Consider the following 15,640-nt stretch of genomic DNA (forward strand, 5'->3'; position numbering starts at 1 on the left):
GAGACGCATCGAACAAATAAATAAGGCAAGTCAGGAAGGGGCCGAGGTGGGTACAGGCAGGGAGGGAGCTGTGGAGAAGGGGCAGGCAGGGCTCCGGAGGTAACAGCTGAAGATGCAGGTATGTGGGGCGTGGGTCTTCTGGAGCCAGGGACTGAAAGAGGAGGGGCACGACCCGGAGGGAAGAGGAGAAGGAGCCGGGGGTGGGAAAGGGAGTTCAGCACTTCGGAGGGGGAGGGGGTGGAGACCGAGGACGGGCTCCAAGAGAAGTGACGGGAAAGCTGCCGACAGGGGGCTCCCCCTCCCCCAGAGAGCCCTGTCCCTGTTAAGACTGCAAGAAGCGGCCCCCAGGGTGATGAGAAAGGCAGTGGAGAGGTCAGGTGGCCAGTCCGGGCTGGGGAAGCCCTTCCAGCTCCTGGTTCTGCTTCAATTCCCTCATCCTGCGGAGAAACAAGGAAGGAGTCAGAGGAGACCCGCAGATCGGGGAGGTCGGGTGGGGGAGGTGGCAGGCCCAAATCCAGTGAGGGAAAGGACAGCACCTGTGCCGGCAGCGCCGCAGGAATCTCATGATCTTCCGGGCTGCCTGGTCCTGCTTCTTGGTGAGAAAGGAGCCTCTGGTGGAAGAAAGAAAAGATGAGACCTCACAGGACACTCAGGCATCCTCTGCCCTCCGCCCCTTAGGGACCCTGGCAAGGAAAGGCAGGGGGGCAGGCTGATGAGTCGGGAGTCCACGGACAGTGGGCATGGACACAGTGGGTGGGCAGAGAGGGCCGAAGGGCCAGAGGGCTAACGCCATACTTGTTGCGGGCAGGCAGGGTGCCCGTGGGCCGGTGGGGAGGCCCGGGCCGGCGGCGGTAGGAACGGTAGTGCTGCTGGATGAGCACTGCCGCCCTGCGGCTCTGCTGAAACCGCTTCTGTTCATAGTAGCTTCGGAACTTGCTCTGGATCAGGATGGCCGCCTGGGTCATCTTCTTATAGAGTGCAAACTGCAGGAGTGAGGAGGAGGGGCAGGGGCTGAAATGGACAGAGACCCAAACCCCTGAGGGTCACCCCCAAGTTCAGTTGATGCAACTCTTATTTCTCTAATCCACACACTCATGGAAAGGCTGAATCATCACAGACAACCTCACACCCAGGTCCCACGCCTAATACCTTAAGTGCAATCCAGGTCAGCTTGTGGAGAGAGAAGGGGAGTTAGGGCTCCGGCAGCATTCTGGATGCTCTGGGCTGGAATGGGTGTGTGTGGGTGTGGGTTGGTGGGTATGCTTTCAAGAGAGGACGGTCTCACCTGCTTGTACTTCCGGTAACAGCGCTGGATCACAGCTGCTGCTACCTCCTGCTGCTCCTTCAGCCGCCGGCCCTAAGGGGAGAGAAGGAGGTCTCAGCACTTAGCTGCCCACCTAACAGACATGTGACCTAACCTTCCGACTTGCCTGGGGTCCCCGACCCTTCACCCCATCCCAGGCCTGTGTGGATGACTGTTGTCCCTCCTAAAGTCCTGGGAACCTGTAATCTCCCCACTCAAGATTGTGTAATTCATCCCCTGAAACACCCAGCCCCCTGACCTTGTACTTTCGGAAGGCTGTCTGGATGACTCGGGCTGCCTCGTACAGTTCCCGCTGCTCGTGATCTGATAGGGTCAGCAGGGCAAAATCACTCTCCATCTTGCCACTGGCGGACGCAGAGAGAAACTCTGCCCAGGAAGGTGCCGGAGGGATAGCCAGGCGACCCCGCTCAAAGGGCAGTTCGCTGCAGGGACAGGGAGAAGGGAGGCCATGGGGCCTCTGCAGTCTCTCTTCTCCCACCTGGAGACTGCTGTGAAGGCACAGCCCCAGCAACAGAGCCTGCAGAGTGACTTCAGAACTCAGCAGCCAGTGCCAATCCCCTTTTCAAAGGCCCTCGGGCCTGAGCCAGGATGGAGCTCTGGCCATGAGGAAGTTTCCTCCCTCCCTCCCATGTTCCTCTGAAGAAGGATCTGGAGGCTTTGTCCTGAGCTGGTCACCTGGGAGGGGCTGAGCTGGGGAAATGGTCCACATTCTCCAGGTAGCTGGCCAACCAGGACATGGTCTCGCTGAGCCCCACGGCCCCTGTCCGCTCCCGCATTGGGGCTCCAGCCTCAGGCAGCCCGACAAAGTCCTCCCGTTTAATCCGCTCTGGTGTGGCTTCGATGATCTGCTTGGCCAGTGAGATCATGTCCACCTGGATGGAGGAGAAGCTGGGTGAGCCTTGAGGAGCCCTGACTACCAGCTGTTCCGGCCTGTTCCGGCCAAGGCCGTAGCGTCAGTCCACTTCCTATCTTGTTCCTCCTCTCAGCACCAGATGATGAGGCCTCAGGGACGGCTGTCCCTGCTAACCCTGTCTTTCTCCGCCAGTGTTCCAGATTCATTTACACTTCTTGAGGTCCCACTCAGGAGTACAGCCCTCTTTGTTGAGGCATGGGAAACATGGGCTAGGAAGGACATATACCACATGGGGATTCAGGAGCTGGGCAAATGAAGGGCTTACCCTTCCAGGCTGGCTGCCCACTGTCCCACCCGGCCTGCCCCATGCCAGCTCCCACAGACCTGGCCATGCCCGCCACCCCATCCCACTCTCCAAGAATCAGCTCAGAGCCTGCCAATCACACGACACCTTATTGAATGGCTCCAGCCTTGCCTTTGCTCCAGGCCTGAAGCCTGCAGCACTTCCTGCTGGCCACACGTAAAGCAGCCTACCTTGTGGAGCTGTCTACATTTTTTGTACTCCAGTGCTACCCAGTTAATCCATTAGCCTCTCTAAAGCAGATATGTCCCCAGTCCTAGCGGAGGAGTACGCTGCTGCACTTGAAGATCCACTCTCTCATGTGTTCATTCATTCCACAAGACTCTCTTAGCTCTTACCCTGTGCAAGCCTCCCACCACCCCGCCCCCTTGCCCCAGGTCATTGCCAGATGCTTCCATCTTGCCAACCTCTCTGCTCCTCACTCCTCCCAACTTCCTGCCATTGCTCTCATTCCCCAAGAACCTTGTCCCTTCGTGGATCAACAAGTAACCCCTACAACCTGGCTCTAACTGAAGATATTCCCCAGAATTTTTAACCCCTGATGCCTCATGACTTCTGAGTCACAAGCTCTGACAGGAGCTAAGCAGAGGATAAACTTGCTTGTCCCTAAATGAGAGTAAATGGCCCCTTCTTCCCAAACTGCAGCCAGACTGATTCTGTTTTATGGAATGGTCGGCATCACCCCACCCCGCGCCCCACTCTACTTCGAGCCCTCATAATTCCATCGGCATAAGCGGTACCGGGATCACGTCCACAGCTGGTGGGCTGTCAGTTTCCGCTGGAGCAGCCCTACCATCTGGGGCCGGTGGGAGAGGAGGCGGTGAGGGTGGGGGCCCTTTGGGGTTGGTGGCTTCATAGTCCATGAGGAGTAGGGGGGCCTCTGGAGCACCAGAGGAGAGCTGGCCTGGGACCATCTCCATAGTAATCTCAGAGGTTGGCAGAGGAGCAGGGGGAGGACTCCCATCCGGGGCACTAGAATAGGCTGATGTGACGGAGAAAGTGCCATCCGATAGCTCTGAAGGCGAGGAGACGCTGCTCAGACCTGCGAGGTGAGGGAAGGGGGTGAGGGCAGAAGGCGCCACCTGCCCCCTTGCTGCTCTTACCTCCCCATCCCCGCTGCCTCCTCTCGCACTCTGTCTCCCACCCTCTGGCTTTCCCCTGGCGTGTCCTCCCACCCACAGTCCCCTCTTAAACCCTCACCAGTGTCTGGGCTGGAGGAGGGCGGCGACAGGGCAAACGGGGGCTCAGCTGAAGCTTCCTGTCTCTGCAGTTCCTCAAGGCAGCGGGCGAGGCGCACGTGACCCCGGGAATGAGCCACGGACAGGGGCAGGCGGCCCAGAGAGTCGGGAATGCTCAGTGCCTGTCTGTTCCAACGGAAAAGGAGCACGGCAGCCTCCAGGTGGCCCAGGGCACAAGCCCACATCTGAGAAGAAGAGGGTGGAGGTGGAGGTGAGGCCTGGGGCCCGTCCTCACTCCTCCCCTGTATCCCTCAGAGGATCTTCCCTTTGAAGAACCATTCCCGTTTCCCATTGCCCACGTGCACGCAGGAACCCAGCATCCTCACCAGAGGAGTGCAAGAGAAATGGTCCACGTTGAGTGGGTCAACCTCTTGCTCTAAGTCTAAGCTTCCGGTCTCCACACTCCTGGAGGGTTTGGGAAAGGGACAACAGGGTCCAGTCAGGGAGAAAGGGCGCCCGGTAGGAACTTCAGAATCGAAGGGACTGGGAAGCACTAAGGTCAGTGGGATAAGCAGTCAAAGAGATTAATGAATGTAAGGAGGTCAAGAGGTCAGCGTTGTAAGTCAGGGGACATTAAAACTCCGCCAAGTGCAAACCCTCTTCCAGCCCCTCTTCCTTTCCACAGTGACCCCAGCTCCCATGGCAGAGCTCCAGTTCCTCCTCAGTCCCTGGGCACCCCCGCGTGCACCCGCTGGCCCCGGCTCACCGCCACTGGCTCAGGGTCTCGATGAGGCGGGCGTAGCCCTGGGCAGCGGCCAGATGCAGAAGGCTCATGCCCCGGAAGGGGCTTCCATGGGCTAGACGTTCAGGACACCTCCAGGTGGAGCGTGGGATCATGCTCTCTACCAGGACTACCACCCGTGCCTCGAACCCGGGTCCCTGGCCTTCATCCTGTGGTGCACACACCCTTAGGTAGAGACGTGAGCATCCCCAGCCTGGGATGGCCTTAGCCACCCCACGCCTGTCCTCTCAGCTTCCAGTTCTGCCCTCTCCCCACACGTCCCAGTCTAGGTTCCCACCACTCGGATCTCTGATGGCCCATCAGTCCTCCCAGTTCAAGTTCCTGGGTGTCCCCCCCCCCCCCGGCCCACAGGCAGCTTCCTCCAGGCCAGACCTCACACCCACTTGCCCATGTTGTGCCTTCACTCTGACTCAGATCAGTGCCATATCCACAGATGACTTCCCCCACTCAGAACTCAGAGTCCCCTCCCAGCCTTCTTCCCTCCGAGACCTGGGACCCCCAGAGCACTGAGCCCCAACTCCCTGGATCCCCTCCCCCACCCTCTCCCTCACCTCCACCCTCCTTCAGGCCAGAAATAGTCTGAAGCCTGTCATGCCAAGAGGGTGCCCAGAATAGCCACTCTTGCCGCGGGGCGGGGGTGGGAGCAGGATGGCGTCAGGGACAGGGAGGAGGGCTGGCTGGGGCCGGAGAGCTAGGGGAGTCACACACTAGAGCCTATTTCTAAGGAAGACCCTCCCCCTGCTCCCTACCGTCGAGTGCCCTCCTCGTGGAGGTACCTGAATCGGAGGGGCGTCAGGACCCCGGTAGGGGGCCTGGCCAGCTGCTGCAATCTCTGCCATCCGCTTCTCCATCTGCTCCAGTCGCTCCAGGATGGACATCCGGAACTGGTTGTCTGAGAGGGAGTGGACATGGGGGCTCAGTGGGCAGAGTCTAGGGGATGCCCTGGACACCAAAACTGGACCCTGTTCCAGAGTCTGGGTGGTGAAGACACAATCATATCCTTTCCTCCTCTCCAAACAACGGCCCTTTACCCACCCACCTTCTGAATACAGCCCCCCATGACCAGTCCTCAAACTAGGGGTCTTCATACTATCCATCGACCTAGGACCTGAATCCAGAACCAAGACTGTGTCCTTCAAGACACACAGACAGTAGGACTCCCCATAGGGAATCCAGCCCTAGCTGCACCAGATCTCTCTCACACACACACACACACACACACACACACACACACACACGTTCCCAGCCTTCTCCCAGGTGACGGTTCTGTCCCTTCTTGCTCCAGACACTACCTCTGTAGTGGGCTGGGGCTCAAGGCCTCCAGGGTCCCTCCTCTCTGTTAACCACTGCCCCAAAGAGCTCAGAGACTGTGATTTGAAAAGCACCGCCCCCTCCTCCTGGCCCCCCACAGCTGTCCACAAAGAGGATGGCGGGGAGGGGAGGCGACAGAGATGGATGGTCACATCCATTCCTCCTCCTCCTCCCCCACCCCATGCACAAACGCACATGCACACATCCCAAGCTATATCTGTTCCCTCCTGAGATCACACAAGGACAAGGAGGGGAGGCAGGAGAGGGTCAGAGCCATGGGGAAACAGAGAAACCGGTGCAGGCTGGGGATGTTCTGAGATGCCAGGACAGAAGGGCATGAAGGTAGAGAGGGGACAGTGGGGAGGAGGTGGAGAGGCATGAGCAGAGACTCAGGTGTGACAGGAGAGTGTGGAAAAGATAAACAAGGAAAGGAGAGAAAGCACAAAGGAGATCTGGGGGACGTACCAAACAGGCGATAAGGAAGAGGGGAAGTGAAGACAAGGGTCCTAGGAGAAATGGAAAGAAGAGGGAGGCAGGAGACCCACAGGAGAGATGGTAAAGCACAGATTAGATAGGGACAGGAGGAGACGGAGAAAAGCAAACCTTGAGAAAGAAGCAGATGTGGAGAGAAACAATTCTGAAAGCCACAGGAGGGATAACCAGTAAAAGGGACAAACACAGTTCTGAATTTAAACAAATACACACATGTACACACATACATGTGTATGTATGTGCACCTCTGTATAAAAAAATATATTAAAGGTGCTGTATGTTACTGAGCAATGTTATAGTCAATTTTCATTTTCTACTTTGTGCTTTTCTGTAATTTCAAAATTTCCTATAATAAATGCCTATCTTTATAATTAGAGGGAAAAATGGTAAGAAAGTTTAAACACGTGTTTAGGTACATATATACACTCATGTGTATCCCATGTATGTTGCTCTACACCCTGTCGCTGCCTCTCCCATCCTCTGAGATGCAGAGGACAGGACAAACACTGGGACAAAGCTGGCTCCAAGATTTACAGGGAAGAGGAGATGAAGGAAGCTTGCTGCCTCATTCAGAAATGACCAATGAAGCAGGAGCTGGGAAGAGCAGTAAAGCAGGGGCAAGGCAGTGGCTGCCTGAGTCCTGAGGGGTCTAGGAGCACGACACGCTCAAAGGTGTGGGGTCAGAGGGCTAGGTACTCACCGTCCAGTGACAACCAGTCAAGCTGAGTACTAGGCAGTGACAGGAATCGGCGGGCTCGATACTCAAAGAGCACAGAAGCAGAGAGGGGTCCCTCCCGCCCTGCCACCTGCAAAGACACCAGCCCAACCTCATGGGCTGGGGAGGGCAAGGATCAGCGAGGGGGCTCTCTTTCCTGGGCTCTTTCTCTGACCCCCTGTGTCAGGGTCACAGGTGATCATTTCACATCTACCTCCCCTACTCCCCCTGCTGTGGGCCCCAGAGGCTCCTGGCTTCAGTGGCCTTGGCACTAACTGGGGAGGGATTCCTTTCATTTGAGAACTTAATACCTACTATAGGCCAGAGACCCCTTGGATTCTAGACCCTGTACTTAAGGATGTTGTTGTGCAGCACCAAGGTATAGAAGCAGAGGATCAAGAAACACCTATACTTATAAACAATTTGATGATGGTGAAATCTCTTGATTCCCCAAGATCAAGGTCCAGAGGTCATAACCCTGTTACTAAGATGCGGGAAAGGAATTAGCTGCTCACCAACAGGGCCTAATAAGAGCTCTTTCCCAGGGTCTCAAAGTTCAATGTCTATAGCCTTGAGAATGAAACCACCAGGCCCTGGCCCCAAGACCAGAAGCTGAGACTCCCAATTCCTAGCTTCTCTGGTCTCAGCCCCTCTCCTGCAATCCACCATTAAACAGGGCTGTTGAGACTGGGGGAGGACACACGCATAGACAGCAAAGCTGTCAACCTGTCACTCTAGTGGTCCTTAGGGTCCCACAGCAACATTGCTGAGTGCCGGATAAGGGGCAAAGTTGGTGGCAAAAGGGCAGAGATGAGCCTTGGCAATGACATCTAGACCGCGGCTGTCCAAAAGAACTTTTCCTCAGTGATAGAAACATTCTGCATCTGCACTGTCCAATAGGGTAGCACTAGCACATGTGGCCACTGAGCACCTAAAATATGGTTAGTGTGATGCAAGAAGTGAATTTTAGGGCTTCCCTGGTGGCACAGTGGTTAAAAATCTACCTACCAATGCAAGGGACAGGTTCGAGCCCTGGCCCGGGAAGGGCATCCCACATGCCACGGAGCAACTAAGCCCGTGCGCCACAACTACCAAGCCTGAGCTCTACAGCCCGCAAGCCACAACTACTGAGCCCACGTGCCACAACTACTGAAGCCTGCGCACCTAGAGTCCGTGCTCCACAACAAGAGAAAGCCATGACAATGAGAAGCCCGCGCACCACAACGAAGAGTAGCCCCCTCTCACCGCAACTAGAGAAAGCCCGCGCACAGCAACGAAGACCCAACACAGCCAAAGGAAAAAAAAAATTAATTAAAAAAAAAGAAGTGAATTTTAAATTTTATTTAATTTTAATTCATTTCAATAGGCACATGTGGCTAATGGCCACCATATTGGACAGCACAGGTCTAGAAGCCAACGTCCTTCAGTCCCAAGACTGGTTGGAGGAGACCAACATCTCTCCTTTCTCATTCTCCTAAGAACTCCCTGGATTGGAGCCAGAGGGCCTGGACAGACATTAGAGACTCCTTGGGTCAAATGCCTGACCTTATAGGAGGGGAGGCCAAGGACCTAAAAAAGGAACAGACTTACCCAAGGTCACCAGTCAGCTAAGAAGTAGATTTCTTAGACCAGAACTAGACCTTCTGACACCTAAGCTCAGAGTCATCTGCCTGCTGGTGGACCACAGGGCTCAGCCTCAGGACTGGATGAGGTCTTTCCACTCTCAGGAACAACCCAACACATTTGTTCCCAGGTCTTCCTGGAAGTCCTAACTGTCCTATCTTAGTCCCTTCCCCTACCATTCCCAGTCCCCATACCGGGACAGTAGCAGCGTAAGACACCAGGCTGGACAAGTGAGGCTGGCACTGCGATGTGATCGAAGACGCAGGAGTAATGCTCGGCGGCCTCTGTCCAAGGTCCTGTGATGAGCACCTTGACCCCACCCTGCAGACGGAAGTCAGAGAGCAGTGTGACTGGAGCTCTCTCTGTTGATTATCCCTTCACTCAGTCACTCATTCATTCATTCAGACCCTGAGAGAGAGGATCTACTGTCCTCTGTACACCCCTGGGTCTGGGGTGCAGGGATTGGACAGGACCCAGTAGAGTGAACTCAACCCACTGTCCCTTCTCCCCACACTCCTGTCCTCTACCTGAATCTGCCAGAAATGGGGAACTCATTGCCTCTCCCAAGGCTACCAACCCATTTGCAGATAGCTGTCACTGGAAGGAAGTCCTTTTCTCAGGCCCCCTCTGGACCCCCACTGTAGTTCCTGCTTTCCCTCCCTGGAGCAGCAAAAAGCAGAACTTCTCCACTGCTGAACACAATCTTTCAGCTTCCCAAAGTCTGCAATCACATCCCAGTTGTATTTTCTCTTCTCCAGGCTGAGCTGTCCCAGTCCCTCCCCGGCCCCACCCCACTCCATGAAACAGTCACCAAGGAATGAAGTCCCCTGGGGCACTTGAGGGACTCACACAATCACAATTCACAGGTAGAAGGAGGAGGGAGGGAGAAAGGGTTAGTCAGAGGGCCTATGAAAACAGGAAGCGAGCTACACTCTATGAGGTTGGGAAGAGAACTAAGCAGCCGTGGGAACTGAAGGAAACTAGGTCACAGACCACAGGGTAAGAGGGATGCAGGAGGGAGGAGAGAAGCCTGAGACTCACCTCAGGGTAGGACCACTCTGGGGAGAAGTCTGTGATGGTGCTAAGAGCAGGAGAGAGCTGGGGGGCTGGGGCAGGGCCACTCGGAGCTTCGTCACTGATGAGTTCTCCCATGAGCTCAGGGAATGATGAAAGACTGAAGGGCTCCAGTTCACTGGCCCCACCAGCTCCTCCAAACAAGGCCTCTCCTCTTCCTACTCTGCCTGATGGCTCCAAGGGGGCAGGTGAGGGTGTGGGTGAAGGAGGGGGTGAAGGTACAGGTGGGGCAGCCCCCTGGGCCTTGCGCTCCTCCCCACTGTCATCATCTTGAACGAAGAAGCAGTTTCCTCTTCTCCCGCCTGCTCTGGGCTGTGGAGCGGGACCCCGAGCAGCTGCCTGGGGCTCCAGGGCAGCAGCGGGCTCTAGGGCAGGACAAGGGGTATGGGCAGCCTCTGTCTCAGGGAAGTCTGGGCTTACCCCCTGCCCTCCTCCATACGTCTGGCCCCTCTGTGGGCTGTTGAGAAAACGATCCGGGTCAAAGGCAGGGCTGGGAGGAGCTGGCGGGGCAGAGGGCTCAGAGCCTACGACTACAGCCAAGCTCATGGAAGGCCTAGGATCGGCCTGGGAAGCCAAGTGCCTGGTGGGCGTCAAGCCCCCAGTTCGCTGCTCCAGTCCCGTCAGGAGGAGGATAGCGGTGCCTCCTGTCGAAGAACCCCCTCGGGAGGTGGGAGGGCTAGGTCTGATCTCTAGGGGTTCCGCAAAGCCGGAAGAAGAGGAGGAAGAGGAAGAAGAAGATGGGGAGGTATGTGCCTTGGGGAGCTCTGGGGGAAGTGGGGCTATCAGTGGAGGGGGTTCAGGGGGATGGGGATGGGGGACAGAGGTCAGGGTTAAAGCTCGGGGCTCCACTTTGGGAGAGATGATGCGGTGTTTCGTGCTGCTGCATTTGTGGGTAAGGCTCCCAGAACCTGCAGTGGAAGGGGTGGTGGGGAGAGAAGGGATACGACACATCTTTCTCCAGCCTTCCCTTACTGGAAAGCTTTCATGCATTTCCTGAGATGTCACTAAATACCAGAGGTGTCATACTGATTATGGCCACTGGGAGGCGGCAGAAATATTTCTCCTCCCCCTCCCTCCCCCGGAGGAGCACTGCAGGAGAGGATAGAGGGCTTGGCGGAATAGCTGAGAGAAATAAGTAAAGGCATAGAAAAAGGACAAAAGAACAGAACCAAGTGGGTACCAACTAAGAATAAAGCTGAGCCTGTGTGTAAGTGGTAGTGCTGGGGTGGCCAGGAGCTGCTTTATGAAGAAAGCAAATAGAGAGCCTGGGCTGCCAGGAATCAAGTAAAAGGAACTGGGCAGTGTGCAGATGGGAAGGCCTCTGCTCATCTGGCCCATCTTTCTGGAACATGCAAAAGACACGCAAATAAGCATGCAAATCCCAGCTATCCCCCTGGTGTGAGTAAGGGCAGCACACTAGGAGGGAGGAGGGTTCCAAGGTCAGGGGTCACTAACCAAGGCCTCCACTGCAGAGACAGGCGTGAGTTCGGGGTGCAGGCTTGGTCGGGTGGGTGTCCAGGATCTGCTGCACCAGCTGCTCTACAGAGAACTCCTCTGTCCCGTTCCCACAGCTCCACTTGATGCCATGAACTAGAGGAGAGTTGACGGGAAGTGCTATGGGACCCCCATAAAATAGTCACCAGGGAATCCTGATGGCTCTTCCAAGCACCTGAGATGCTCTAAGACTTCTGGCCAGGTGAACAGAGGCCAGCAGCCTCAAGACAGCTCCCATAGCTCACAGCTGCCCTCCATATTCCAACACCTTAGATCACACCAGGGACCCTGGTACCCACCCACCCACCCAGGAAAGACCCCTCCTGGCTTGGGGGGAAATGGTCACCCCACAGACTCCTGAGTATAGAACCCTGGCCCCTTTGGGAGCTCCCTATGTCCACTTTCCCCATTGAGAGCTGTCCTAGCCCTGCTGCCTTACACATGGGCTTCAGTTGTCCCAACAGCTCCTCCCGGGACCACTTGAGCCACTCTCGACGGTCGCTGCTGATGGAACAAAAGATGGGGCTGCAGCCCTTTCCACAATCCTCCAGGGCTGGGACGTTCAGGTAGTGCACAAGGACGATGTCAGGGTTCTGAGAGCACAAGGGTACATGCAGAGTGCTATGGGGGGGGGGTCCTGCCGCCCAGGGGTTCAGCCTCCTAGTCCTCACTTTCTTCCCAGGCACCCCCAACCTCACCCCCCAAGTTCTGGCTCTCTCCATCCCCAAACCCCTTTCTCTTCTTCCCAGTCTCCTTTTCCCACTCAGAACCTAGTCATCCTTCCACTTCATTCTTGCAGGCCCCCACCTCCCTCAAAGAGCCAGGTAGACTCTGTCTCCCTGAGCTCTTCCATCCTCACCTGGAGCAGCCAGTAGCAGCGCCGATGGAATGTGGGGACGATGGAAGAGTGAACGTAGCAGCCATAGAGACACTGCCAGGAGACAGGCTGGGGTGGGGGGAGGGCTAGTCTGCTCCCCAACTCTTCCTCTGTTCAGTCCCTTTGCAGGAATCCCAATCTTTCCACCAGTTCCTCTTTCACCCTCACCCACCCCCACCTATTCCCCACACCTTTCAAATCCCAGTACCCCAAGTCACCCCAGGACGGAGAGGAGGGAACAGTGGGGCCAGGGCCTTACAACAAGGACCAGATTTGCCATATGGGACCATCCAAAAATCAGAGGGCATGGCAACAACGCATCCAAGATGAGGAGCAATGATTTGAGGGAAGAGAAACCTGTGCTTAGAGGGTCAGTACTCGGACCCCTGCGGGAAATGCAAGAGAAGTAAGGGGATTGGGCATCTGTGTCCTCCAGAGGGAGGTGTGGCCTAAGTCCTGGAGAATTGGGTCACGGAGGGAAATGGGAAGCAGAGAGTAGGCTAAGCAACCACCTAGCGGATCCAAAGTGAGTGAGAAGGGAAGAGTGACTGGGAGGGTGGTAGACAGAGAATGTCACCAAGCCCTGGCAGGGCTGGAACCCAGCTAGCGGGGAGAAGGAGGACCAGGGCAGGTGAGCTGGAGGCCTCGCTTACCTCCATGCCCTGGACCTTCAGCTTCATGTGGTCCTCTCGGGTGGTCTTCCCGTCCTTCCGCTTCTTCCAGAGGTAACCATCCTTCCGGTATTTCACCTTCTTGCGGTTGTAGAGGATAATAGAGCCATTCTGAGGCCTGAGAAGGGAAGGATTGGCCTCGAGTTCTGTGTACAGAACCCAGGATCCCTGCCACTCCTCACCTTCACAAAATTTCTCACCTTGTCTTGGGTGCACAGGATAGCCACTCATCATGCTTCTCGAAGGTGATCAAGTAGGATGCAATCTCCTGCAGGAGAAGAGGCACTCAGGTGGGTGTCCCCTTTCCAAAGTCTCAGGCTGGCCTCTTGGTCTTTCCCATCTATACCTCGGGGATAACAACAGCGTCTGCTCTACAGCGTCCTTGGAGGACTGAATGAGATAACGCAGGACAAGTACTGAGCACAGTGCTTGGTTTGTAGGAAATACTTTGTAAGTGGTAGATAGTATCTTTACACAGGTGGATATGCCAAGGAGAAGCGAGCTACTACAAGATGCAGGGCTTTATACCTCTCCTATGACCCTCAAAGAGCCTAGAGAATGTCGACAGGCACAGCAAGACCCCCATTCACACTCCTCCAGCCCACCAGGCCCTGCTACGCCCTAATCCCCCAGGCTCCCTAGAAAACCTCATTTGTATTCCACCGGAGCCGCTCTGGAGGCAGCAGCGCACAGCGAGGAAGACACTCCAGCAGCTTCTTGGGTAGAAAGATCTTCAGGTGGTGGCTGTTCTCTAGAGGGGATGAGAAGGGAGGACTTAGGGCGCTGCTCCTGATATCCCTGTGATAATCCAGGGGAAAAGGGCCAAATCCAGAGCATGGGGCGGGGCAGGGTGGGAGGGTGGGATGAAATGATGACAAGGAGAGCAGGGATCCAAGAATTAGGTCACCACCACCTGGGGAGAAAAAAAGGCTGTGCCCAAACTGGGAACCTGGATTGTGAACTCACCAGCAACCTCGGTGGTGTCCTTGGTATTCATGGTGAGGGCTCCAGGGGGCAAGGTCACCCCCGGCCTGAGGGGCCGGGGGGAGGGGGAGTCTGTGCTGGGAAGGGAGAGAACAAGGTCATGGCAGAAGCCTCCACACTATCCAGGATGAGGAGGATGAGGTAGGAGACCAGGTACAGAACTGGGTCATGATATCTAAGAAAGATGAGGAAGCGAGAGGAAGGGGCTGGACTATGATGTCAGAGTACAGCCAGGGAATGGAGGAGAGAGCGAACCCAGACATGGTGCCAGGAACCAACACGAGCGGGAGACACAACAGAACAGAGTAATCAGGAAGAGACCGGCAGGGTGGGGGAGGGGAGAAGGCCGGCGGGGCTGGCGTTGGGCTCTTGCGGGTCTGGGGCTACGGTGAGGTCAGGTCCTGGGGCTGGGACTCAGAGCATCCGGTTCTTGGAGGATGCTTTGGCAAATGAGAGCCTGGATGCTGGGGGGAGGGCAGGAGATCTAAGTCCGGGTGGAGAGCTAGGCCTTAGAAGACACACCCTGAGTTACTTCTCTATTTGATTTTTTCGAAGGTGAAGGGCAGATCTGACAACTGATCTTAACCTACACTCTTCCCTCCAGATTGGTCAGGGCCTGGTAGAATGTGGGCTAGACACCAGGACCCAGCTACCCACCCTCAGGACAACCCATCCTCCATCCTGAGGCTGACCGCCCTGTGCACCCCGCCGCACCTCTCTCCCCAAAGCCTCTGCCTCCCTCGGCCTCCAGGCCTACTCTAGCCCATCTACCACTCTGGCTCCAGCCTGAGCCCCCACCCTCCTGGGGGAACAGATGGAGGCTGGAGGATGCTCTCAGCGCGGGCTCCACCAGGTGTCCAGGGATGGGGAGGAGGAAGAGGCCCGTCCGAGCTCGGCTGTGAGCACTGGAGCCTGGGTTGTGGTAAGGACTCCGCCCTAGGGCGCAGGTGCGCAGTCCTGGATGGGGAGCCGGTCAGGGTGCGAAGCGGGCCCGGGGGCGGCCCCCCCACGGCGGGGCGGTGGTCCCCGGAGACGCTCCGAGGTGGGAGGGTCCCGCCTCCCTCCCGCACGGAGGGATGTCCTGCAGGAGATGCGGAGCAAAGTCCGCGGACGCGTGGCGGGCAAGGGACAGTGCGGGTGCCGGGGTGCGGGGGTCCCCGGGACGGTCCTGCCCGGCAGGTTCGCCGTGGGGCCCTGCGCCGAGCTGCGCCCCCTGGCGCGGGGAAGGAGGACGGAAGCGGGGAGTGGGGGCCAACCGGGAGAGGGCCGGTGGTCCCCGGCGCGGCGCGCAACGTCCGGGCCGGTGGAGCTGCGCCCCCTGGCGCGGGGCGGAGAGGCGGGCGAGAGGCCCCGGCTCTTACCTCCCGGGGTCCCGCGGGTGACGGCGGCAGCGGCCATTCTACCCCACACCGACCCCCCCCAGCGCCGGCTGACAGCGGCGTCCGACGTCACTGCGCACGGGGCGGGGCCTCCCAATTAAGGGGATGGGGGTCGGGACGAGAACCTGGGGTCAGCACACGTGGGGCTCTGGGTGGGGCGCTGGCTGGAGGGACTCGTCTTCCAGGGCCCCGAGCCAGGCGGAGGGACGGACTGCCGGGAAGTCCCGGAAGGGGCAGCAGCGCTGAGGGGCAGGATGCGGGGTCCCGGAGGCGGAAGCTGGGCCGATCGACGTGACCTCGGCCGGGGGAGTGGGGCGCGGGCGGCCGACAGCGCTGGGCGGGGGACTCTGGAGCCGGCAGGACTTTTTTCGGGCACAGCTCCTTGAATTTGGGGGACACAGCCCGACTTCATTTTAGCGGGGTCCTCACGAAGGTGAAAGGAGCCCTCCCGCCCCACGAGCCTCTCCATCACTACTTCGCGGAGAGAAAGACAACTCCGGGC

General features: G+C 57.4%; 1 protein-coding gene across 10 annotated transcripts; it reads right to left on the reverse strand.

Moving 5' to 3' along the window:
* Window positions 1-123: 123 nt before the first annotated feature.
* Window positions 124-15,260, reverse strand: CAMTA2 (calmodulin binding transcription activator 2). 10 transcript variants are annotated; one of them, XM_067716893.1, is made up of 23 exons: window positions 15,121-15,260; window positions 13,742-13,836; window positions 13,423-13,526; window positions 12,976-13,043; window positions 12,758-12,893; window positions 12,087-12,158; window positions 11,667-11,820; window positions 11,189-11,323; window positions 9,701-10,641; window positions 8,854-8,980; window positions 7,022-7,156; window positions 5,295-5,410; window positions 4,483-4,667; window positions 4,103-4,181; window positions 3,739-3,961; window positions 3,279-3,580; window positions 2,000-2,196; window positions 1,563-1,746; window positions 1,286-1,357; window positions 1,150-1,170; window positions 796-983; window positions 537-611; window positions 124-437 (listed from the first exon to the last, which is right to left on the reverse strand). In XM_067716893.1, the coding sequence occupies exons 2-23, from the start codon at window positions 13,770-13,772 to the stop codon at window positions 374-376; spliced, it is 3,609 nt and encodes a 1,202-aa protein (XP_067572994.1). In that variant the 5' UTR covers window positions 13,773-13,836; window positions 15,121-15,260; the 3' UTR covers window positions 124-373. The 10 variants fall into 10 exon arrangements, with proteins under 10 accessions (XP_067572994.1, XP_067572992.1, XP_067572997.1 ...); XM_067716891.1 differs by having other exon boundaries at window positions 12,087-12,173; XM_067716896.1 differs by lacking the exon at window positions 12,087-12,158.
* Window positions 15,261-15,640: the final 380 nt, after the last annotated feature.

Source organism: Pseudorca crassidens, chromosome 19 (assembly GCF_039906515.1).
Source record: "Pseudorca crassidens isolate mPseCra1 chromosome 19, mPseCra1.hap1, whole genome shotgun sequence".
In the NCBI taxonomy this organism is placed as follows: domain Eukaryota; kingdom Metazoa; phylum Chordata; class Mammalia; order Artiodactyla; family Delphinidae; genus Pseudorca; species Pseudorca crassidens.

What these genes read in the sequence shown, in the direction of transcription:
- CAMTA2 (XM_067716891.1), bottom strand. Translation starts at nt 13,772, where the DNA reads ATGAATACCAAGGACACCACCGAGGTTGCTG. An exon ending in GGACACCACCGAGGTTGCTG is followed by an intron (nt 13,527 to 13,741) that starts GTGAGTTCACAA and finishes CATCCCCTCTAG; the next exon opens with AGAACAGCCACCACCTGAAG. An exon ending in TCTCTGCAGTGGAGGCCTTG is followed by an intron (nt 10,642 to 11,188) that starts GTTAGTGACCCC and finishes CTTCCACTGCAG; the next exon opens with GTTCTGGGAGCCTTACCCAC.